Source organism: Melospiza georgiana, chromosome 9 (assembly GCF_028018845.1).
Source record: "Melospiza georgiana isolate bMelGeo1 chromosome 9, bMelGeo1.pri, whole genome shotgun sequence".
NCBI lineage: Eukaryota > Metazoa > Chordata > Aves > Passeriformes > Passerellidae > Melospiza > Melospiza georgiana.
In genome coordinates this window covers 18685774-18711440 of record NC_080438.1, presented here as the reverse complement: position 1 = coordinate 18711440, position 25667 = coordinate 18685774, and the positions used below count along the sequence as shown (strand labels likewise).

At 36.5% G+C, this 25667-nt stretch overlaps 1 protein-coding gene across 11 annotated transcripts in view; it reads left to right on the top strand.

The window, feature by feature from the left end:
* ADGRL2 (adhesion G protein-coupled receptor L2) overlaps window positions 1-25667 on the top strand; it is a 156023-nt gene that overhangs the window by 84637 nt on the left and 45719 nt on the right. For 9 of the 11 annotated variants that reach the window (XM_058029763.1, XM_058029760.1, XM_058029759.1 and 6 more), the window contains exon 4: window positions 20245-20354. In XM_058029763.1, coding sequence (XP_057885746.1) covers window positions 20245-20354 — 110 coding nt within the window. Of the gene's footprint in view, window positions 1-20244; window positions 20355-24761; window positions 24996-25667 lie in introns of those variants that run through there. The other 2 variants (XM_058029768.1, XM_058029764.1) reach the window with 2 other exon arrangements.

Genomic DNA, 25667 nt, shown 5'->3' with positions numbered 1-25667 from the left:
GAGAATGAAACAATTCAGTTATTTGGAGATTCCGTATCTCTTTGTCTTTCAGAAGGTCAGATAGCCCTGAGAACTTTTCCAAATGGCTGCTATATTTTTCAGTAAATGCAGTAAATCCCTGCCATAGTTCCTAATAGTAGTTCCTTCCAATGGAAAATGTCAGAATGATTGCATGCCAGGATGATTATATGTCATTATACACGTGTGTGCGAGCATACAGGTGCATATAAGCACAAGCTAGTGACAGCACTTGACATTCAGAGAAAACAGAAGAACCAACCAAGAATCATAAAGCCATTTAGGTTGAAAAAGACTTTTAAGTTCATTAAATCCAACCATTAGCCTTGTGCTGCCAATTCCACCTCTAAATCATGTCCCCAACTGCCAATAAAAGTATTTTTATTACGAAAGGTGCATGAGAGCTCAGATTCACAGAAAGTCCTGTGCTAAAGGCTGTGTATGGGCAGCAGCCACCTACTACTGACAGTTGTGGAAATGTCAGCACAAATAAGTCGCTGGCATTGCTACTGGCTTAAACTAAAAGCCTGAATGAGTTCAGGATTGGTTGGAAGTTTTCCTCCCAGTGCCTTTTTCCTAGGGTGAGGAATCTGAACAAAAAGGGGATGGGAATATCCTGGAAGATTTCTGGTGCCTGTACACAGATGTGTCAAATGAAATATGCAAGTTGTACTGCCTTCTGTGCTCCATTTCCTCTGTTCTGTTTGAACATGGTAATGCTTATTCCATAGACACCTCTTAAAAATAGCCTTCCATTTTGATTTACTGATTCACTTAAGTTGTCATGATTAGGACTCTTAGCATTTTTTATCATTTCTATATGAATATGCAGATATTTTTTATTTCAGTAGTCAAATATTTGGGCTGGATCTCAGACTTCAATTTCAAATGCTGGAGGTAAATTGAGGCTATCAGGTCTTTTATTTCTTGTTCTGTGCTGAACCTGTGGCTTGTTTTGTGATCAGTAAGGGAAAGGCTCCATTGCTACACTGTTAAAAAGGTAATATAACTTCTTTAAATCATGTTTGAATTATCTTCTTGTGGTTCAAGTTCGTAGTTGTTAATTAGATCAAGCCAGATTTCCATTGAGACTGCAGCAGCAGTGTCATCATCCTCTAATCTGTCAACTCCCTTTGAAACCACCTTCAATTGCTTTTGTAAATGTAGTGCTGCTCTGTAGACTTCCTTGTTGTGTAAAATGCATGTTGTGTTTTGATCAAAGTCTTCCTTATGTTCACTGCAAATACACAGATTAGGGTAGTCAGAGACAAATATAGAGGCACAGTCTTGCTTGAAGTGACATCAGGCTGTTACTGAAAAGCTGAAATTTCAATCTTTCCCTTTCAGTTAATCAGCTGTAAAAATATAATTGCACAGTGTATTTTTGAACTTCCCCCATCTTTTACTCTTATACTTTGTTCAACATTAAAATAAAATTGTGATCACATGGAGGACATTGGTTCAGATTATGCTCAAAGAGTTTTTCGTTTTTGTTCTCTTTTTTTATTGTCTGAACAAATGGCAAAGATCATTTGACACTTTGCTTTCTATTTTTGTCTGACATTTATAGCAATTAGGAAGTTTGCTTTCATAGTTTTCTTTCTTAGATCCTGTCATTAAGTAGAAAAGATGTCTCTTGTCTTGCTTAATTTTTTCCAAAATTGCTCAATTTGTGCTATATTGCAAGCATAGAAGAATGTTGCAAATTTTTTATGAAATATTAAATTTCTTGTATTTCATTTATTTATAACTGCATTGGTGATTGTAATTTTTTTTTGTCTGAGGAAAATTGTTGTTTGATACTCAGCACATGTCCTTGATCTGATATATAAAAGTAACACATCAGCTGTATTTTGATGGCAACAATTACATAGAAAAATCTAACCTGAAGGACTATGAGGTTCATTTGTTTTTCTTTTTGTTTAATTGGTTAGAACTTTTGATGACAGTGAAATCTTCTCTACCTTTAGAAATAAGCAGCGATAGTTTCTATATTTCTACCTAAAATCTTGCAATGTTTACTTTTAAAGACCTGTTTTTATCACTTCAGTCAACTGTGCTACCACTGCGTTTGACCACTCAGTTCAGTTTAGATGTGCAGTTAAATGTAGTTCTGCAGCAATTATTAAGTGCTCATTATTCATTTGCAGCATTAATCCACAGCTTTTGCAGAGCAACTACATTTTCTGCAATTACAAGGTGAAAACACTGGCTTAATGAGATCAATACTGTGAAATCTGAAGACTGAAAAGTAAGATGAGGTTTCCAGTTTAACACAAAGCCATGTAATCACGTGCCCTGCTCCCCTTCCAGAGAATTTGAGATAGCAGCACACAGACCTTGCCAGTGTCCACTGATGCATCAGCTCCTCTTTCTCAGAATGAGCTGCTACTTAATCTTTTCTACCTCACCCTATTCTTTCTTTTCAGCAGTTCTCAAAAGATTTTTAACTTAATGCGTTCCTAGGAAGCCTGACTAGAACACTAATGACTTCATCGCTTTGCTTTTACCTCTGTAAAATAGTTATTAAATTTTTAGTCCCTGATTGAAATTACATCCCAATTATTCCAGAATAAAGTCTTTCAGATGTATTTAGATTCTGTGTAAACTTCAGACTGGCATGGTTGAAATTAAAGCTTTGAAGAAAGAGACTAGACCTTTAGAAAATCCTTCTCCTCTTTCACACTTTTCTGATAATTAACCCCAGCGTTTGCATACCATCAAGTTTGAGAGGTTCTACCACATGCTGCAGTTCAGCACAGCAATAAGCTAATTTCTGGAATATTTGGTGAGCAAGTAGCATAAGTGAGTGGCAGAGGACCCATGTTTCAGGCACGTTTTAGTTCTTAAAATAGTCCAACTCCTCTGTGCTCTGCTGTCCTTTAGCAGGGACAAATCTCCTCTGTTTCCTTTTCATTTAAGAAGAAATTAAATGAACAGGGAAGCAGAAGATGCAAAGCAGCCTGAGGAAATTGCTCTAGTTGCTTGCTCATAAAGTGCATTTGTGTGGCTGTAGCAGAAACTGTCATGAAACTTTGAAGTTGATAAGGCTAATGCTGCTTTTTATAGGCACGGCAGAGATTTGAAAATTAACAGCATAAAATTTACTCATGACCTCGTATTATCCATTTCTGTGGCAAGCAGATTGCAGGTGGATCTTGTGAGTTCTGTTGAAACCACCTGGGTGTTTGTGAACATTTTCTGTCTCCAGTGTCTCCTATGGTCAGGACCATAGGTAAAAGAATAACAGATATTTTAGATATTTCTAGAAATGTACTTAAAATATAATTCAAATCAAAGGTCACTTAGGTATGTAATATTATAGTGAAATAATAAAATGCTAAGATGGATTCTTGCATGCTGGGGTTATTCTTTTTGAATTGCAATTGGGACTTGTTTAGTAGGAATAATTTTTCCTAGTCCTAAATTTTTTGTTTAGGGGAAGTTCAGAGTTACTTGTTTTCACAATTGGATAATGATCTGTGTGATTCCAGGACAGTGAAATTAGGGTTTTTTTTAATTGACTGTGTATTTAAATATATACTTGGATGGTGTGGCAGATAATAATTTGAAATTTTATAATTTTAAATCTTTATAAACCCCATATTTAAAAAATGACAGGTGTGTTCCAATCTGTACACCTTATTTTTTAAGCAATTGTAATTATTACTATTGTTGGGTCTAGTAGAAAATTAATATTTTGTATTTAAAGAAAATTATGTCTATTCACTCGGAATCTATGGAATCATTCAGCATAGATGAAAAACTCAAACATATACTTTTTACTGCCAAATTAATATAAAGTTCAGAAGGAAAACGCTTTTCCCCTTGTTATACAGGCTAAAATACCTTGAACTTTTAAATAATAACTGTATGTTCTTTGATCTGATACCAAGAGTATTGTTGTAAATACTGAAAAGAAGAAAATTCAAAATGTTTAGACTTCTTTTGCAAACCATGTAAACATCTACATTAAAAAAAGTAGTCTCATGTTGCGATATTCAGCTTGTTTTTAATTAATTTTTGATCTGCAACAGAAAGGCAGTTACATCAGTTCTGCACTGAAATAGCCTTTAAATTCTATTTTCAGCTACAATTTATACTATAACTGTGGCTTTTGTGTACTTTACATTTTTGCTAAGCATATTTAATCAGTGTAATATTGCTTTCTAAATATGCACAAACAAGGCAAACCTCATTTTCCACAGGTAGGCTTAAACATAAAAATATGTCAGGTATAATAGATGAACTTAGGCTGCTGTAATTTTTTTAGATACTCTTCCCTTTTAAAACATTGCTGCAGAAAAGTAAAAGGATTGAAAGAGGAATAAATCCCCTTCAGCAGAGTTTGTTTTTTTCTGTTGCATCTATCCTGTCCTATCTATAGCACAGGCAACACATGTACCTTCAATTACCATGTCCATCATGACACCAGTGAGGAGTTCACGCCTGGGTTTTTGTTACCATGAACTTTTCTCCCATGGCAATGCTCTTAACCTGTTCTGTCCATCATCCCTCTGCAGACAGCTGCACTTCAGCAGAGGGTTTTCACAACATGAGCAACATGCCCCTGCCCTGCTGAGTGACCAAGGCAAGGCTGAAGGCAGCAGCACATCCATTCCTTCTCCCAGGATTTCCTAATGTATCCCATGGGAGTTTGGAAGACTGGAGGTGTTCATTCTTTTCCATCTATTCACACGTCCAAGAAATAGGTCATTTTGAAAACTCCCATATATAAAGGAGTAAGACATTTTTGAAAGAAAACAAAATGAGCTCTATTTCAAAGGAGACTCATCTCTCAAGCCCTCTTTTCCTGTTCCTGCTTGTCAGGTCTGCAGAGAAAGCACTGTCACACCGTATTAGTGTCCTTTCAAATGAAAACAAGTTTGGTCTGTTCTGTAATGCGAGTGGATAAAGCAAATCTTCCGCTGGACTCCAAGCTTGGGTGAAATCTATAACTGATGAATCTCATTCATTGTAGCAAAAAGGTGTAATCAAAAGGAAACTTGGCACAGGGTGCTTTGCTGATAGAATGCAGAGCGTGCTGTGGGTCACTGCAGACCTGAATTCCAGCCTGTGCAAGATTTCCAGAGAAGCATTTCAGAGCCTCTTTCAAAAACAGCTCCTTCAGCCAGGACCCAGGGTTGATTCAGTGTTTAAGCTGCAGCACACTTCAGATTGGCATTTCTTGGTGGTATGACTTACAGCCTTTCATGGGCTGGATTTCATCCTTTGCCATTTGGAGCTGCCTGTAATTGAGGCAGTGGCACACTGCACTTCGGGGGTCTGCCAGGCTAGGCAAGGGCTCTGCTGACCCCTGCTGCTATCCTTGCTTTTTCCCTTGCTTTTCCTTCTGCAGCCGAAGCTTGCCTCTCTTTGCTAAAGATGCTATCAGGTGAAAAGTGTTTTCAAATAAGAGGTACAGCTTGCCTTTTTCTGCTTTCTGCATGTTTTTTTCCTTTTTATGTCAGAGAAATCCCAGTGCTGATGGCAGGGTACACAAGCTGTTGTGCATAGGGTACATTCTTTGAATTTGTTCACATCGCAAGTACTGTCGTACTGATGCTGATCTCACAAACAAGGACCTTTTGCTCTGGCATGCCAGTGCTTTCTGTTCCAGCTTGCTTGCAACTGCTTCACAAAACATTTACCATACAACATTATCTATATTAGACGTTTTTTCTTAAGCACCCTTTTAAAACTAAGAATTCTATTAATCTGAAATAGATCTTAATACAGCAGTCAACCCTGTGACTATTTTGATGTAGCAGAAGCTTAAAGTGCTCTTTATTGTGAAATTCAGCTTTTCACGATACCGAGCTGTGGCCAGATTGATTTTTGTTTTGCTTTCTATGTGTTAGTCACAAGACTTAGTTATGACTCAAATACGAAGAAAAAAGCAGAAATATGTGTAGTGTGTTTTCATGAGCAAGGCATAATCACAGAACCTAGAAGGTTCCTGAAACACACCGCAGTCAGTCGTGCTATTACAGCAGGAAACAGTAATACCCATGACTGAGAAGAACCTTTTCTGGCATTGTGTATTTTCAGTATCATTAATTCTTAATATGAAAGTAGTAGGTCTAGTTTTATTCATTAAAAATAGGGGGATTTCTTAATGGGGTTGTTCTATCATGGCATTACTTAGTAAATTAAATAGAAATCCTCGTATTACAAGGTTCTTAGCAGTCAGGTGAGGGGAAATAGCTGTCAGTGGTACTTGATCATCATTTTGCAGCATGTTCTATTTTAATTTCCTGCAGAAGAGATTTTACTACACACGTGCAAACACATAACACAGGGGCGCGTGGCTGTAGTCGCGACATTGGACAGGCTACAAAGGAAACAACAAAAGGATCATTCATACCAACTAATTACATTTAAAATTTAGATTTAGTTTGCTTCAGAAAATATGGGATTCATTATTTTACTAGGGTGTAGCTTGATATTCTATTTAGTGTTTTCATATCTTATATTCAAGTAGTTTTCTTCCTTTATTATTGGCAAAACCACAATCAAATTCTTAAGTCAGCGTATCTCTTATCTGCCAGGATCATATACACACACTCATCACTCTTTCCTTGCTATTCATGGGGCAAAAATAAATGTAACTAACTGTACATATACATACATAAAATTTTAAGTATTATATGCTGTTGCTTGTGTATTTGAGCTTCATATAAAATACGTGCTTCAGCCTGTGATTTTCTTGTGGGTTTTTTTTCTGCTTGCTGAAATGGGCTTTACTAGGTGTGCACACTGTTTAGCTCAGTTAATCACGTACTATATGTTTTGGGTATGTAATTGCCTCTCTTAGTAATTTGCTAATTTTTTAGAGAACTTGACCGAGACAACATTGCTTAACCTTCAGCTCCTTTCAGTTGAATTTTGTGTCCTCTTGAATGAGTTTGCATGAATTTTGCATGGTTTTCATATTTCTAGTCTAGCCAATATAAGTTCCTGGTTTAGTTGCAGTCAGAACTTTATTATTAAAAAGTTTTAATTTACTTATATATTGCTGCACCAAATTTAGTTAATATAGAATAATAATGTAATACTTGAAGCCTATTAATTCCTCCTACCCCAATAAAACCTCTATAATACTTAGCCAAAACAGCTACATTATCTGATAAGTTGATTTAGGACTTTATACATGTGTTCATATAGCCATTTATCTCAACCCCTTCTGAGGAGACCTTTATTAAGCTGTGATGACTGCTGAATATGAAATGTAACCAAGATTATTTTTTTTATTCAAATATAATTTAAATATTCATCAAAGAGGAGTTATGCTTGAAACTGACAGAGACTATTAACATCAAAAAATATAATTAACTGCACTGGGTATCATGAAGCAGAGTTAGCCAAATAGCCGAGAGGTCTAATTGCTCTAGAGTCTGAGAAGCAATAGTTTTATTTTATACTTTTGCTGTGGAATTAATAGTGATGTGGTTTCCTACGCGAGGCAATTAAAAGCTGCCTGTTAAGGTTCATTGCACTGTAGGAAATCTGTTGAATTTCACTTAGTAAACAGAACTGACATGGAAAAGGTACATGAAGATGGGCAGAGCAGGGTATAGATCATAAATTAGGACAGATTAATATGAATTAAATATATGTAAGTAAATTATGAGTACTTTCTAGTGTTAAAAGTCAGCAGTAGCCATAAAAGTGAAAAGTTTTCATTAGTAACACAAAGGAAATGGAATTTAAAAATTATTACAGTGAAGATGTTTAATTCAGAGGAAAGAAATAGAAGAGTAGCATGGGTTTAAAAGTTAAAAACTATCTACAGAGTAGTAGAGAAATTAGCAGATCTCATATTCTGTAAATGTCTTTCTGCCACAGAATAATCTCCTGCTTACAATAAAAAGAACCTTCTGACCTTTGTGGCTCAATTAAGCTTTTAGTTGTATTCAACAAGAAAAGTCTTCTTTATTGAATCTCATAGATTTTGCTTGTGCCCAGAGTATACATTCTAAAAAAGGCATGGCCATATTTGTGGTATTTTGACATTAATGAGGTTGCTGAAATGGAAGAGTTTAAGGATCAAAGATACAAGCAATGGCACTATTTTACAGCATTTTTTTTTCCTCTCTAATAATAAAATTGCGATTTAATTGCTTAATAAATGGGCCATGGTTACTGAAAGACATAGATAATTTCCCTTTCCATTTTATCTTCTCCATATTGCAGAACAATAATTAGCAAAAATACTACTACCACAAATGAAAGAAGTTTTTTTTTTTTCCCCTTCCTGTAATAACTGTGAATGAAATGAGTTTGCACATGTGTCTTTTGGTCTAGTATGATACTCAGCTTCTATGGTTTTTAGGAAGCAATCTAAACAGCTAATGTCATACTACTAAAATAAAATCACACAAAGAATTCAACTAGAATTCCTGCTTTATATAAAGATTGGCTGGCTGTTTCATACATTATTTAGCAGGCTTACCCTGTTTATATCAGTGACATAAGAGTGCGTGCTACTTTCTCAGAAGAGCACTGTCTTTGCCGCTTCACAGCACAGTGCCTTGTACTCCCAGGCTTGCACATGGTGTTAGCAGATATTTAAAGCACTTCAGCTTAACATTTTATAGGTCATGATGAACTGAGCCTATAAAACAAGTTACTGCAATGAAGTTAATGCAGTCTTAAGAGTGTTACATAGACGGAATACTCAATATTCAGGATATTTTTAGCCCCTGTAGACGTATCAATGGGAAGGAAAGGTTCTTACCATGAGGAATTTATTTCCATGTCCAACCTGATTTACAATACACTTACAGTACAGAAGCTTTGCTACAAATTTACTATTGAAAGCCATTTTTTTCAGGTTTACCTGGTAGTACAGCAACTATAGGAACCTTTGAATTTCAAATTGTTTTACTACACACACACACATACACATGCAAAACAGAAAAGCAGGAAATTAGGCAGAAAAATAATTTACTTGGGCAAGCTACTCTGACCAAAGTCACACACCTTGAACACCTTGGAGGAAGCATCCTCCATCTTACTCATCAGTGATACCAACCTGTGCAGTGTTTCATCTGGCAAGATGGTGTATTTTGCTGTTGTAGGTGCAAAGGCGTCTATATTCCTTTCTTAGTAGTAATCTGTGATCTTAAACCTTACTGTTCATTGCTTCTCAGATACCTTGCTTCTTGTGGTATATATCTATATAATAAAGGAGCAATTTGGAAATGTATTTAATGCACACATTTTTGCAGCACTGTAAAATTGTTTTGCCATGACTGAAGAGTTTGTGCTCTGTCTATTAAATACTTTCTTTTAGGCTGAATTGTAAGTGTAGCAATAACGTGACAGTTCTGAACCCATAATCTTTCCCTGTTTACTGAATTTATTACAGACATTGAGTTCAACTCTACTGTTACACTCATGAAACTGTAGGTGTTTTCTCATCTAGAAGGTAGCAGCAGTGATATTGCTTTCAGTGTATTATTCTGGTGCCAGCATCACTGGTGGGTATGAAAAACATAATTTACTTTGTGTATTTAGCTTTCTTGGATAATTTTGCTGCCTTTTTGACAGAGATACAGCAAAAGAGCACCTCCTGGAGTCACATTTAAAACAGGAGCACTTTGGGTAATGTACTGTAGACAGAACACATATGAGTTAGAGCTCACTTATCATGAGTGCCATCAGCAGTGCCTTGTTGCTTTCTTATCAGCCACTTCCTGCTGTCAGCCCAGTGCTTATTTCAATAGTAAAGGATTTGCATCAAATGTAACACAGTATTATGTATGGCTAACATGCGGTTTTTAATTGTGCAGGCACACGAGACTCCTTTGGTGATAGACAGTTTCGTAAAAGGATTAGATCATGAATATTTTTGACACAATTAAAGATAATCTGCGCATTGACAGAGTGTAGCCAGTGAATTTTCTGATGAATGTTTTACAGTGGTGAGTTCTGGTTGGCTTGTGTAAAAAGCCAACTGCAGAATAGACAGGATTTTGCAGATGTGGGAGCAAGAAAACTCTAAGCAGTCCTCTAAACTTCTTTGGGCTCAAAACTGGAAGTTCCTGGAACCTGAGAATGCACAATTCAAATCTGTAACTTAATCCTTTAACTTCAGTTTGTAAAGAAAAAGTGGGATTGTGCTTTCCAAGTTAGAACAGCATACTTTTGCAGTGGTAGTCCTATACCTGGAAGCCCTGCAAGCTTTCCAGATGATAATTACATTCAGACATCACTGGAATATATATATATATATTCATATACTAATGAATAACAGTGCTTTTGTGACAGACATTCCTCTCAGAAGAAAAGAAAGTACTTGTAGTGAGGACTCTCAGACACATTTTAATAGGAAATGACACCACTGTTACAGAGTTGATTAAAGATCTACCAAGGGACAACACTTCTGGAAAAAATCAGCAGATGAAATGAGAAAAGTTGTAATTTTATTATTAGTTATCAGTTAAATACGTGTAACTTTAAGGCCATGAAATCTGCAGTAAAAATATGAGATAAAGGACTGCACCTTCTTGCTAGCAGATTGCACTTTTATAAATCTCTTAAAATAATCAAATTGTCTTTTGCCTCTTGCTCAGCATTTTGCTCTGAGTTCTGTTGAGCTGTATAAATGAGTCACTCTGCAGCCCTACGGAGTTGGTGGATATGCAGCAGTGGGCACATGGCCACTGTTGATGAAAATGATAACCCAAAAAGGGGATATTCCCCAAGGCAGGTTTACAAAAAACAATTTATTCTTTTTCACCCTGTAAAACTCATCTAACATGCAGCATCTTTTGCATTATTACAAACTCTAATCCTCTGAGTGGGTAATTAACGGACCAGAAAAGCCATTTGTGGAAAGAAAGAGCCATAAGGGTGAAAAATATTTCTCTGCTGAATGATCTTTAAGGAGTAAATAATTACAAGAGTGAGAGGTTTGGGATGACCAATCTAAATCTGAACATAATTAGGATGAACACAGTTTGAAAATCGAAGCAGTTGGCATGTGCAACAATTCTCATTTCAGAAGACTAATTAAATATTTAGAAGCCCAAAACCCCTCACTATTCACAGAAAAATAGCCTGCCACAAAAGGGTCTGTAACTTTGCAGATAATTAGGAAGGGTTATAGGGAAAAATCACGGATTGGCTCCAAGGTTCTGCAAGGTCACATCTTATTATGGTGTATCTTTTATATGGTCTGATAACAAGATCTTGCTAATTTAATCTAAGTAGGGCATCCCATAGCGATTTCCCATTTCCCTTGTTAAAAATATGATCATTTTTCCATATGCCAACTGCAATAGGTGAACATTTTTGTAAATAATTTCTCCTAATTGATACAGGCTCTAATATTTTTAATTATTCAAGGTGAATGCATGTGTTAAAGTTGAGTTAGGGTTGTGCCCACTACATGCCCCATGTGAAGTTGTCCTCTGCCTGCCTGTTGCACAGGGAAACCAAAGAACTCTATGGAATCTGGTTATCCCAGTGGCCAGTTCTATAAATGACTAAATCTTAATTTCCTGTTAGAGGCAAAATATGATTTTTTTGTTGAATATGCATTTCTATATGCAGAAGAGATGTGTTAAACTCAGGGGACCCATAGTGAATCAAGCTGAATTTGCACTGCACAGACCTAGAGGTCTGGTGGAAATGTGAGTGTTGAAAGAATACCAAGGCTTCTGTTTCAAAAAGTTGCAGTAACAAATCATACCTGTCATCTAAAATACCTTATTTTAGTAATTAAAGTGGGTGATTGTTAAAAATGTATTTCAGATCTGTGCAAATTAACATGAAGGATAAGGCTACATGTTTTCAATATTGTAATTCTTCAATTTTCTCATTTAATAATGACTCAGAAGCTGTCTTAAGTTACATAACTTTTAACTACGTTATGAATATGGTGCATGCCAAGCCATGGATAAAAAAGATCAACTGTGCTGCAAAAAAAGAATTCTAAAGGGTTTTTACTGTTATCCTATACTCTCTGTCTGGTAGTCTCTTCTCCTGCAAGTCTGTTGCAGTGTTATTCCTAAGGATCAGACGCTGTGCTTCAGGATTTTCTCTTGGATTTTCTATAGCTCTGCTCTAGCACTCTGCCTCTGAAATAAATGCCCCTTCGTAAAGCTCTGGGTTTATTTAAAGCCCCACATTTCTCCCCTGAAACCTGCTCAGCGCACGAGGCACGGTGCTGCACCGTGCTCATTCGGTGTGAATAATCTGTGCAAATTGCTCAGATACAACGATGCTGCACTACTAAAGTTTTCATTAGTAAGTAAGCATAGCTGCAGGCTATTTATTTTGTCTAAATGGTGAAACATTTAATTGGATCTTTTGAACTTATTACTTTTCAGCAGTGCGGATCTGCTTGGCTTAGTTGGTGTTCTGAGATGTACACTGCCTGTAATCCCATGCTGCAGCTTGCTTGCAAATATGCATGCATGTAAATAATATGACAATTATTATTATTAGTATTATCATTAACATTACTGTATTTCCATTTCTTATTCCTGAGGTGGGGTTGCATTAGAAACATTTTCTCTAAAGAACAGGTCTCTTCTGTTTCATACTGTTACGGGGTTTGGGTTTGCACCTACATAGACCTCACCAGGAGATCGTTCCATTTACTTTGCACACCTCATTGCATTTTTGATACTTACTTTTACTGTCCTTGATTTACAGTCATCTCCTCAAAAACTCTGATTGGTTTAGTAGGCCTTTGGAATGCATGGTAGAAAGTAGTAGAGATAGAAAAGCAGGATTATAAATGCACCTAAAAATATCGAGAGAAAGCAGGAGTTATATATTCTACTGGAATCTACTTTTTTTTTCCTCTCCCTGTTTTATCTGATGCTCCAGTTTCAGGTTAATGATAGCCCCATAATAATAGCATTTACACCAATAAGAAAAGTATTAGAACAAGGATGAACTGTAACAAGAAAAACTGTTTCTGATAGCTTAGATGTGAGTAAGTGAGAAGATTCCTCATTTTAATAGTCACTGCTTTGAACTTAGAGACATGAATACTAAAAGGCAAATGGGTCATAACTAAATGTATTAAAGTTGTAAGAAGAGGTTGAAAGCAAGAAATATAGTTAAATTACTTTGCCATACAAGTCTGATACACATTCATTGACAGTGAATCAGACCAAGTAATTCTAAGAAAAGGCCTATGGGAGTTGCATATTTTATGCTGTGTTTTATTGTCTATTTGGAGTTTTTATGCTTAATGCGTACCCTTAGACTCCCACAAGATTACATTGTATAAAGAAAGCACAATTAAATATAATTGCAATTTTTTATTGGGCAAATGGAAACAAGGCTATGGGGCACCTTCCCCTACAATATTAATTATACACTATTTACCTTCCTTCTATGTGTTTACTTGGTAATTAGGAAGATTCAACAAATCATCAATATTATATTTTGAAAGAAAACGGAAGGAAAAAACACCCTTTTTTTATTTTTCTTCACCCCAAATATTTTTCATCCAAATCCCCCAGATTTATTACTGTAATGGTCACGTTGCCAAGTGCATAGAAAATCCTTGGGCTAGTTCATGAATTTTCAAACCAAGCTATAGGATGCCTCGCTGTTTAGCAGTCATAGGTGAGTCACCAACATCTAGATACAGCTCTTATGGCCAAATTCTGCTATCATACCTACTCATGTATCTCCTTTGTCTTTTAGATAATGAAAACTTCCAAGCACAGCTCACTAAATCCATTTCCTCTTTGAACTCAGTAAAATAGGTGCTATTTACTTTTTGCATACTCATTCCCCTATAATTGTTTTGGGGCTAAAATAAAAATAATTTTTAGAAAATCTTACAAATGATTAAGCAATGTTGTCAGTGTGTCAGCCCAGTCCCAGGATTATGGATCTATCCTTAGGGGGGGTGTGTGGCTCACTCATCCTGCATGGGAAGGGTAGTGCTGGAGCACTGTGGAAACAGCAGTGATGGCTGAACAATCCTCCTTCATAGCTAGGCTTTATAGGAAGGCTGGATTTTCTCAGCAGGTCTTTTTTCCAGGCTTTGGTTAGGCTTAAATTGCTAACTGATTAGACCTCAGTACATAATAATGTATGGCATCTGAGGTGAGTGTGAAACTCAGAATTTAAATATATGCCTTTAAATTTATCTGCTGTGGTATTTCCTTGTGCACACTTATATATCAAAACACCCCTAAAATAAAATCTCTGTTCTCTGTTTTATATGTCAGTTTTGTAATAAAACATAGCATTTAAGTAATATCTGATGACTTCGTACATCTGTAACTTTGCATTTAATGACAGGAGCGGAGGTTTAGTGAATATTCATTCAAAAGCAAAACCACATCCCACATGGCAGTTGTAGACGATTAGGAATACAGCTGTAAAGACAGCTACTTACTCTGGGTAATGGGGTTCAGGAATTTTTCAGTGTAAATCACCACATGAAGTGCGTTCATCCCATATTCCCCTATCTTTTCACACAGGCTGCAGCTCACCCAGGGTGAGTAAGGAACAAGAAGACCATATGGAGTATGTGGTGCTGCAGCTTGGAGTTTACGTGCCTCGAGTGGTGTTTGAGCAGGTTGCTGCAGGCGATATGCAGGAACATGCCACCACGCTGGCTTTTAAGTGTTTAATCAATATGCTCAAAGAGAAATATCAGAACTGGCTTGAAAGTTTCAAAACGTACCAAGATTGTTTTTTAATGTATCAACAATGTTACTAAAAATTAATTTTGTTTACTAAATGTGGGTTTAGATGGTATCTTTTTTTTTTTTTTTAATAGTGAATTATATGTGACTGTTTGCTGTGTTTGCGCCCTAATTAAGGCAACACTAGATTCACAGAGATACAGCATTAGGAATACCCAAAATTATTTTGATGGGTTTTTTCTGCCTATACATTAATTCATATACTTTTCAAAAGATCATGATGTTTATTTTATTATTGTACTATCTTTGTCAAAGTTGTGTATGCAAAACAAAAGCATTTGAAGGATGCATTGCAATGTGGACATTATTTTATACATACCTTATTTTTGCAAACTGCAAGAACCACTTATTATTTCATACATACCTTATTTTGCAAACTGCAAGAACACAAAGGATCTGTTTGTATCTTTCTGTGTCAGATGTGACTTGCCCACAGAGATGACCTCTTCCCTCAGTCACTTGGTTTGATCCATGCAGTGTTAATGTCTTTCCAGAATCTGTTTCTCAGATCCCAATGCTTCACTTTCTGGTCCAGTCATGATACACTGTGGTTTTCATTTTAATGCTGGAGTATTTGTTCAAGTCCATAGATTGTGCGTTTTTAATCTTCCTTAGAACAATGGTGAATAATGGCCCTTGGCAGGAGATAATGAAATTTTCTTAATTTATATTTTGAAGCAGAAGCTTCAATTGAAAATGGCATCCTATGGCCTGCAGACATAGCTCTAGTGCAAGTTTCAGGGGAGCTGTAATAATAATGCAGTGCCAGCAGTGACGAGGAATGATAGGACAGTGAAGAAGCAATTTAAGAAAGAAAAGAGAATGTACCAAAGCTTTATTGTAGCATATCTAATGATCTGCTGAAGATTCCCAATAGCTTTGGGAGCATGACAGGAGAAACTAATGTTATCTTGCCAAAACAGAAGCCCCTGCTTAATCAGCAGAACAAGATTATTGATTAAAACACCTCGCACAATAGATTGCACATGGAATCTCATCTCCATACATTGCACATGAAAAAGTGCAATAATAAGCATAAGGTAATAATAATAATAAAAAAGCAAAAGCAATTTGTTGGGAATTGTACGAGTCAAGATTAGAGTTGAAATACAAACAAATTATCATGGAAAATACAGCTGTCCTTATAGCTGAGCAGACAGGATGGATGCAGCAGGGACAGGGCTACATCATGAGCAGCAGATAATACCAGCCCTGCTGGAGCTGCTTTACTTTCCTCTTTCTTTCTGTATTCATCTGAAATGTGAAGGGCCATTCCTCATTTGCACAGTCTTCTTCCTGAGGTGAAAGGAGTTCAGACATTATACTGTAACTGTTAATTAAACACTCAATTTGATTTTTAGATTACTCTAAGTGATGCATGTGCATTATGAAGATGTAACCTTTCTTCATTCATACTAAAATACAGAAGGCATATGTGTCAGAGTACACAATTGCTCCTTGCATTCATGAGAATAGTGATAATTCCTGCATTTCCCCTTGCAAAACTGTTGTCACTGCTAGCACAAGAACCTGAATTATCATTCTTTCATTACTACAGTTAGTCCTTTCCTAACTAGCATTTCAATTTTAATTCATACATTACCTTTCCTAAGTTAACTGTTACTGAGTTATACAGACCTTGCTGATCTGCTGTATTTCCTTGTGAATGACAGTCATTGCATCATAAATCTTTGTGAATATTGTGAATTCTTCTTGAGTGTGAAGACATTTCTCAGTGTGCAATCCTATGAATTTTAAGATTGTACACAATCCCCTGAAAATGCCTGTATTTTAACATATGCTGGGAAAGTATGCAGTTAGGTAGATTGCAGAACACTTAAATGGTATTTAAAACCTACAGAGAACTTAAACACGAGATTGCAAACAGTGAAACACCAGAGTATTTGTGATTTCGTCTTCTTTGCAGAAATTACGGCTTGTTTGTATCACACCCTCATTGGAACAATTCTGAAACAGTTTGAATAGAGAGACCAAATTAACAATATAACATGTAGAAAAAATAACTTTGTTTAAAATAAATGAGAGACTCCAAGTCATTCGCCAGTTCAGCTTTATGAAGTTTGGATTTTTTTTTTTTTTCCTGATGGCGTCTAGGCCAATTTTGCAATTTCCAAGGCACTTTATTTCTACAATAGTCTTGTTTTGGAGAATCCTGTGACACAAAAGGTGCTTGCCCATTACAAAAAATAAATGGGTCACCAGATTTAAGGCTGTAACAGAGTCTCTTCTTCAAACACGGTGTTTCTAAGTGTAAAGGTTTCTTAAAATTATGAAGTTCCTCTGTGGTAGCTTTGATAATCTGTAGCCACATAGGATACTCTGCTGTTTAGTGCTATTTTGTGGAGAGTGGAGTCTCTTTTATCCATTGTGCTACAGAATTTGGGGCTTCTTGTCTTAAAGAAGCTCAACTGAAACCCTAACCAGTTTGTGAAATGTTTTTTTTTTTGCAGACAGTAGCAGAAGTATTGGCCAGAAGCTAACAGGGAAGTTCTCCTGGCTTTACAGAGAAAGGCACTGCAGCAGATAGAAGGCTTTAATTTATTCAGAGAGCAAATCACAGTAGTATAAATTCCCTGAATTATTTGTCTCAGAACTACCTCTACAAAATTCAGTTATTCTTCATCTCTTCTCTGTAACCCATGAATTAGGATTGACAGCTGCTATAGTTGCTGTTGTTTTTTCTTAAAAGTCTCACTCTAATGGAAATATAACCTCTAAATAGGTAAAAATGGTTACCTGAATGTCAGCTTTTTAACTGTGAATATCCTAACCAAGTGTCTTTAATTTGAAATCTTAGAAGTGTATGTAAATTACTCAGGTTTTATAAAATACAACCAACAGTGCAGCAAAAATCAGTGATTTGAATGTGCAAACCTATAACTTAAAGCACAAATGCACTATTCATGTAGTTATTAAAGTAATTCCACTTCTTGGGAAGTGCTGGTGGGCCTGGCAGCACTGCTGTATACTGCAGCAAGTGGGCATAACTTATTGTTTTGTAACAATGGTCTTGGGTTTGGCCATAGGGGAGCAAAAGGTGATCATTTGCACAGCAGGTGAAATCTTTCATAAAGGAATTGTCAAAAGTTTTTGGAGTGTTATCAATTTTCTGTAAACACCACTCAGTGCTGGAAGTTTGACTCTGACACTTACTGCACAAAGAAAACACCTGCATTTTCTTCTGAATTATTATTACAAATCCTTTTGATAAAACCTAACATGAAGTTCTTCTCAGTTTCCTGGCTGATGGCAGTATTATGAATCTTTTACTGGGAGAAAATGAAACTGAAGAAAACAGCTCTTCACAGGGAAATTAGTCTATCTTTTTCTCACTGCTGAATATGACCTTGGTTAGCTTCATTCTCAAGCAATTTCTCCTAACATGTATTCATTTTTATTTTGTAACAAACAAATAATTCTGTCTTAATTGCTGCTCATTTGAGTATAAAATAAAATTTTCATGCAACTCAAAGCTGTGGAAACCATCATACTGAAGATGCACTAGGAGAAGTCTTATAGGAATTACTTTGGCTCCAGCATAAGATTTTTGCTAAAGAAATGCAAATTTAAAGAAATTTGTTACAAAATCTTACATCCCAGATTTTCTCATGCTGGTTAGTGTGCCCGAGGTGTGGCACATACAAACCCCTGTACTGGGGATATTGCAAAGAGGCCTGTGAGGTTTGGGGCCACATTGTCTGCTCCTGCTTCTGCAGCCTTCATCTACACCACACCCTCAGCAGCAGCACTCTGTCCTCGATGGCAGGGGCTGTGTGCACATTTTCACACTTTACACACTGAGTACAGTGGTTTTCTCAGCAGCTGGGTGCACATTTCACCACTTCAGCCTGGCTCTGAAGCCACTGGGTGTGTCAGAGTCATTCCAGAGTCTCTGATGTCCTGCAGGACCTGCTGCACTGACTGACTGAGCCATTGGGGTGGCAGTGGGGTGGCATTATTTGTGCAAGAGCTGGGCAGGGGTCCTGGATGGCATTATTTGTGCAAGAGCTGGGCAGGGGTCCTGGCTTTGCCCTCTGGAAAAGGCGGCAGATGAATTCCCACCACCTATCCATATCCATGGCTGTGTATATACAGAAATCCTTGACTATTTCCAATCAGTTCTGCAATTATGAGGCTTATGATGGTAAAAATAAGCAGCTTTAATTTTTTTTAATTAAAAAAGAGGAAAAAGAAAAGAAGAGTTAACTGATCAACTTAGAGAGCTTTTGTCTCTGAGTTTGCTCAGCACAGAGGCACAGCATATCCTGACTGGCTCTGTGCTATTTTGGTTACTGTATAAAAAAGGAAGTAATTTATAATAGTGTTCTTTGAATATGTTTGCTCTACCTTTTATGAGGTAGCATGAATTATTCTAATAGTTGTTGGTGCTGTACAGCAGGGGAAAGCCACTGGTACAAGGCAGATTATTTTAGCTTGGGTTATGTGGTATTCAGGAGTATGGGAAGAGGAAGGGCAATAGAGAAGTTGATGTACAGCTGGAGTCAAAGGCTAGTCTATTACTTAAGTTCAGACTTCTGTTATTCAGTTTGCTGACAAACAAAACTAACCCTTGAGAAGATCAGCCAAGCTCTTTCCCTTTTAGTCACAAACTCCCTGACCTTCCCTTTTTTCACTTTTCCTCTTCCTTGTGACTGTTTTCCTGTATGTATTACATTTTGACCATCTCTTCAAGGTTAGGTGACTGTTCACTTTTAACTTCCAAGCTAATATTTGTTGTTTTGGAGTTTTACTTTTTTGTTCTGGAAAAAATAATAGTAGTCTAAAATCTATTATTATTATTATCATTACCCTTCAAAAACATGAAGTTCAGTAGATTCTCACAAATAGAGGCATTGTAATAAAGTTCTTTTTTCTATGAAAATGCATTTTCTTTCATTGTTAAGCAAATAATTGTAATGTTTCATTCTCCTCAAAAATACATCTGAATTAATTTTCTTTACTGCTTCCTGTAGCCTAACAGAGTCCACCAATTGCTCCTAAAATAATTAAATCAGGAATGCTAATGTTCTTTGTCTACAATAGCTCTTCAAACCAAAATAATTTCCTTGAATCACAAGAAAAATCTCTATGAGATGTAAAGCTATCAGCAGGATGTATGTCTCTAAAGATGGAAGGAATTACTCATTGTTGTTATCATACATTATTCAAAATTGCACATTTTTTCAGTCATATAGTCTTTGCATTTTGTTTTCATTTTATTGAACAGTAGTATCAAATCAGTCTAAACTTGCTACTTGATACAGGTGTCTCTACCAGTCACAACAGTAAAGGTAGCATTGATCCCCAAATTTTTAAGTATAGAGCCTGAACTAAAATGTTGTCCTGAAGTCTTTTTTTGGACTTTGGCTAATTAGTGTTAATTAACTTTGTTGTCTTATGGATTGAACTGCCCAAGTGTGAAGAGAGTTAGCACTCAATGTAGTCCTTAGTATGAACTAGCAAATTAAATGTAATTTTAAATTAATTAGCTTGCTTTCTTTTCCCATTACAGGTGCAACAACCGAACACAGTGTATAGTAGTTACTGGGTCAGATGTGTTTCCTGATCCTTGTCCTGGAACATACAAATATCTAGAAGTTCAGTATGAATGTGTTCCTTACAGTAAGTATAATCTTTTTATTCTTGCTCACTTCCTCTGGCCCTCACAATTGAAGCTGGAGTGCTGTTCCATGGAAAAGAAGCATATGTTTATGGCCCATGGACCCATTATGCATGCAAAGCACTTGCAGACTAGGGCCTCCAATTAGCTTCACAAAGTGTGGAAGGAAGCCATGGTGTGATGCTGGCCAAGTGTCTGTCTGTGTTCTTAAGTGTTTGGCTTTTAAGGCTACTGTTTTTCCAGAAAACAAACTCAAATTAGCTATTCAATAGGCCAGATAGAAATTTGTACTTTTGCCCGCAACCAGTTGCTGACAAATTGGCTTGGCTCGCAGACTTGTAAAGCAGGAATTGACTTCAATTTTAATCATGATCTACTTGAAAGGCTACCTGCTGCTGTGGTGACTTTGGGTGCACAGCAAAACCCAGCACTGACATTCAGAGGCAAGTGACCCAGTTGGGGGACATTGTAAAAGGATTTTGTGCTTCTTTATAAGTGAACGCAGATTCAGAGTGAATAATTCATTAATAAGGTACTCACACTGTGTTCTTTAAAAGCAAAGGGGAAAAGAGTGAGAAAGAAATGTTTGCTTTTAATTGAAAGACAAAATATCAGTCGTGTCTTGAATCAGCTAGCAAAATAGAGTTTTTCACTGAAAACAAACTAAATAGTGAAATCATGATGAGAGAAAAAAGTGAAGTTCTGGCTACTTCAGCAGTTCTGTGCAATAGTCTTTATAATGCCAAAGTTCAGTAGCTTTAGACATACTTCTTATTTCCTTGCAATAATGAATGCTTTTTTTTATTGACATGTATGCATGTTCATGAAAGTTCTGCAGATTCAACACTTTTAACTGGTTTTGCTTTCTTGTAAGGTCGTTCTTTGCAGTGACTTCTCTCTCGTCCCGTAACTCAACAGAGAAATAGCTGTGCTTGCAATGGAATTTGAGCAGTGCACTGATCATTCCCTTGAGTTATTATTGGGCATGAATTTCTTGATCTGCAGTAATCCTTAACCAAAGTCGTATTTTCTGTTGGTACAGGAAACAGGCCAAGTCTGAGATGCAAAAACACTGTGGTGACAGTACATACTGAAAGAGGAAGGAAATGAGTTCTAGCATAAGCAAAGCCATGCCAAAACTGTCCATACTGTTTCCTGCAAAATTTAGAATTCTGAAACTGAAATACTGCTCCGTACTGCTTCACCATACTGAACCTTCACTGTTGTTAAAGGCCAAGCACAGATCATCTGTTTTTTCTTCATTTCTGCTGTGTCATTGTGAAATGGTTGCTTGCTGATTTTTTTCCCTGTACCATTTGTAGGTTTGGAAGCCTACTGCAAAGAGTGATCCCTAGTACCATTCCTCCTGTGTGTAGTATTGGTGGCTTGTTGTAACTGTTCTTCTTGTGCCACTTTTGAGGAGTGATGTCTTACCCCAATCTAACCAAAGTTTTGTTCCACAAAGACCACTTCTACTTTAGCAGTATTTTCATTTCTAAATTCTCAGAAAGGGGGCAGTGCATCTGATTCCAAAACCTGAGGTCAGTCAAATGACAAGAAGTTACATTTCCAGTTCCAGTAGGCTAGCTCATAGAGGAAAAAATGTAATGCAAATAATGTTCAAACATAATTTCTTATGCTGTTTTAGGAAGAGAAGTGTGGATATGTTCTACTGATTGGGTATTGCTGTCTCCAGGAATCTTTTCTTTTCCAGTTTCAGAAGTATAGTGCCACAGCGCGGCCTACCCTGTACTCTAACTTGTAGTTACTTTAATTTTAAAGTGTTTATTTTTGTCAGTTGCATTGGCCTACCCTTTGAACTCTGTAATTCTGTGTCTATCATAATTCAGGATTCTGGATACTTTCCTATTTTTCAAAGTCTATAAATTTTGGAGTTTGTCAACTGCAGCATGTACAGTGATGACACTGCCCAATTCCGGAACTGTAAGATGCATCACCTGTCATTACCAGCAGTCATGAAAAAGATTGCCAGTTACTAAAATGAGTTTTGAAGATTGGTTTCAAATCATATTGTGCTTCAGTAGCCATTTTGATTGTTGGCTCTCTTTCTTCCCTCTCCCACAAATCCTATCCTGTTATTTTTCCAAGTCTCTTTTTGTTGATACCTGCTAAACTCCAGTTACCAAATCTAAATTTTTTTCCTTGTTCCGGAGCTCCTTATCTAAATTTACAGAATGAAATTATTAGATTTGCAAATAGCAGCTTCACCAGTGTAAGAGACTTCCTAGGAATGTAGGATAAGCTCTTGTGGGCCCAGGAAGGGAGGAGTTTAGTGATCACAGCACTTCTAAACAAAGTTCATTTATTGCATTCATTTCATCTTCAGTTACTGCAAGACCAAAAAATTTGCAGTACTCACTGTGGTATCTTTCATTTCATGGGAGATGACAAACAGCAATTGTAATAGGTTTTGTGGTGAAAGGTGAGAGTTCTTACGCACTGGAGTTGCTGTCACCCTTGTACAAAATGCAGTTATGAGCTCCTCTATGTCTTGCTGGCCTCCAGAAGTACATAGCTGCTTTGCTTATTTGAAAGTACTTCCTTTTGCAAATTTAATTAGGTTTGGAAGTACTGAATAAATGCTTCATTTTTTGCATCTCAAAGTGAAAAAAACCTAACAAAACAACTTTTCAGATACTCAGTTGGATCTCTAACAAAAATTCCAGACAAATATGATAGGCATTGCTTTGTCCTGGAATAATAAGAGTGCTATCAATTAAATTACAAAGAGATTGAGAGTACTATACTTGACATTTCTCTCACTTATGCTTCACGATGTGTGTTGGCACTTTGACTAACAGAAGCCAGCCCTTTTATGAAGAACATCAAAAGTGCCATTTTGTATATCTGTGCATTTTTATTTTAAGCCTATTTTGGACTCAGGAATTCAATAGAAAACATTTTAAAGAGTTTTAGTCTCTCTCTCTCTATGTATTGATTGGACTTTGCAGCATTTGTTTATTTCAATAAGCCCATCTGTCCCTGAAAAATGTGCAGCTGTACACCAATGCATGCAGAGCAGACATGCCAGTAATGATTTTAGTTATCCCTATCTTTTCCCCCATCTCCTATTACTAATTCTAAGCAGGTACAGTATCAATATTGCTCTTTGGTGAGAAATAAGCACATGCATAGAAGTTCACAAACAGAATAATCTGAAAGTCATTAATACTAATGGTGAAACCCAAGAATTCACCTCAGAATACATCTTCTGTTTACTCAGATAAATCCAGAATTACAAATTATGGAAAAATGAGTATTTTACCTAAAGATGTATAACAGTACAAAGACTAGGAAAACTACTGCTCATTTTGAAAATATTGACACCCTCTGGTTCCCCTATAAAGTTTTGGAATTGTTTCCTGAAGAAACACTAGATCAAATCAGCCAATATCATTCCCAGAATAATCATATGTAATTTTATTAAATGAAACTGAAAATCCAAAACTTTATATGAAACATACAAAGGCATTTTTGAGGATAATATTGTAATACTGGAAATGTAATAGCTGTGCAAATAGTTTTGATACACTTCCCTGGTTTCAGCAGCTACTGTTACGCAGCTTGGTACATCTGTCATTTTCCAGGTCATTTTATGAAACCAAGGGAGCATACTTCAAAGGCCACAGAGTATATGAAATAGGTTTTATTGCAAATAATTATTGAAAAGCTATTTACTAGCTGGGCTTCAGCTATATATCTTTCTGTAACTTCCTTAAAACTTCCTGGGGGAAAAATTGCTATAGTAATATAACTTTATTAATTGGGTTCAGTTTATGTCTTCCGTGTATGGTGACAGGATGGATGTTTGTTTTAAACACAATACTCTCCTTGCATACTAGCTTGCTGTTTTGGGCTTAATCGTTGATGCTGGAAAATATCTGAATGAGCTAATTGTTAATTTTTTCTTCTCTTTTCCTCTTGCTTACTGTGCTTTTGCTTCCTTTTTTCTAGATGTTTTTGCTTATTCCTTCTAGTCTGATTTTGCAGTTATAGACTAAGAAGTGGCAAAAGTTATCAAGATTAACATTCAGGAAAACAAATAAAATACAGCCTAAGGAGACCCAAAGGGTGCAAGCTGCTTCCTTTACAAGAAAGAAAAGCAGGGAAATGTCTGGGGCAAAGATGGGGGAGGTTTAATAATCACATATGCAAACCTATATAATTAATATACTGAATTTTGTTTCTAATTATCAATCATTACAATATGTATATGTGCACTTGCACATATATGATAAATATGTTGCTTTAAAACCAACCTGATTAGCATTATGCTTTTAGAAGAAGAAGAGTGTATATAGCATATATTAGTAAAGTAATTCATTATTTATTCAGGTTCACTAAGTGAAACTACATGTCAACATATCTGTATTCCCTCCTTAATCTACTGAAATGATTGATCCATGTTCATTTGCGTAACCGTAGAATCTCTCTCCTGCTAGGTTATCCTGTTGTCTATTTCTCTTTATCCAATATAGTGCAGTTCTTATTCTCCCTATATTTAGCGTCTGTTACTAATTTAATCTTTTAGACTAATAGTCAATTTATGTTAATCTTCTTTCTTTTTTCCTTGCACTTTTTTATTTTTCTTCCGATGCTTAAAATAGAAGTGGAGCAAAAAGGTAAATAACGTATACAGTCCAAACCCCAGCTCCTTGTTATGTGCCTTATGGATGTTAACCTCTTCCCTTCCCCTCCCCACAACACTCTTATATTATGATAATCAGCAGGATCTCATAAGTACACCTCATAACGAAGTCGACTGTTTGCAATAAAGTGACTTGGCTGCTTAAAGTAGGTGGCGGGGTATAGTGTCTGAAGTACTTGGGCTGGAGGGAAGACTCCCTTGCTTTTTTCTCTCCCTTTCTCTTTGTCTTTCTTTCCCTCTCTTTCTCTCACCCTTGGGTAAATTCTTGTTAATCAAGTGTCATCTTGCCTGGCTTCCAGAACCCTCTCCATAGCATGCCATGGTTACAGGGTTTCCTGGTCTGTTTCATTCATTGCTTTGGTTGTGTTTTGTTTTCTCTGCTCCTAATTGCTTTCTCTATATACCTGATGATTTGTTTTGTTCCTTTATTTTTAATCGAGGCACCTCCTTTTTCAGCCTCACCACTTCTTAAAGTTCTAAACAAGTCGATGCGATTTTTTTTGGACTGAAATGACCCAGCACACTGCTGCACACCAGTTAAAAGCTCTGGAGCGTTAATGTGTACTCACTAAAAGTCTGAAACGAAAATGCAAGATTAGCTCTACATTTTCAGCTGTCTGTGTATGCCATTGAGCCTTGGTCTGTA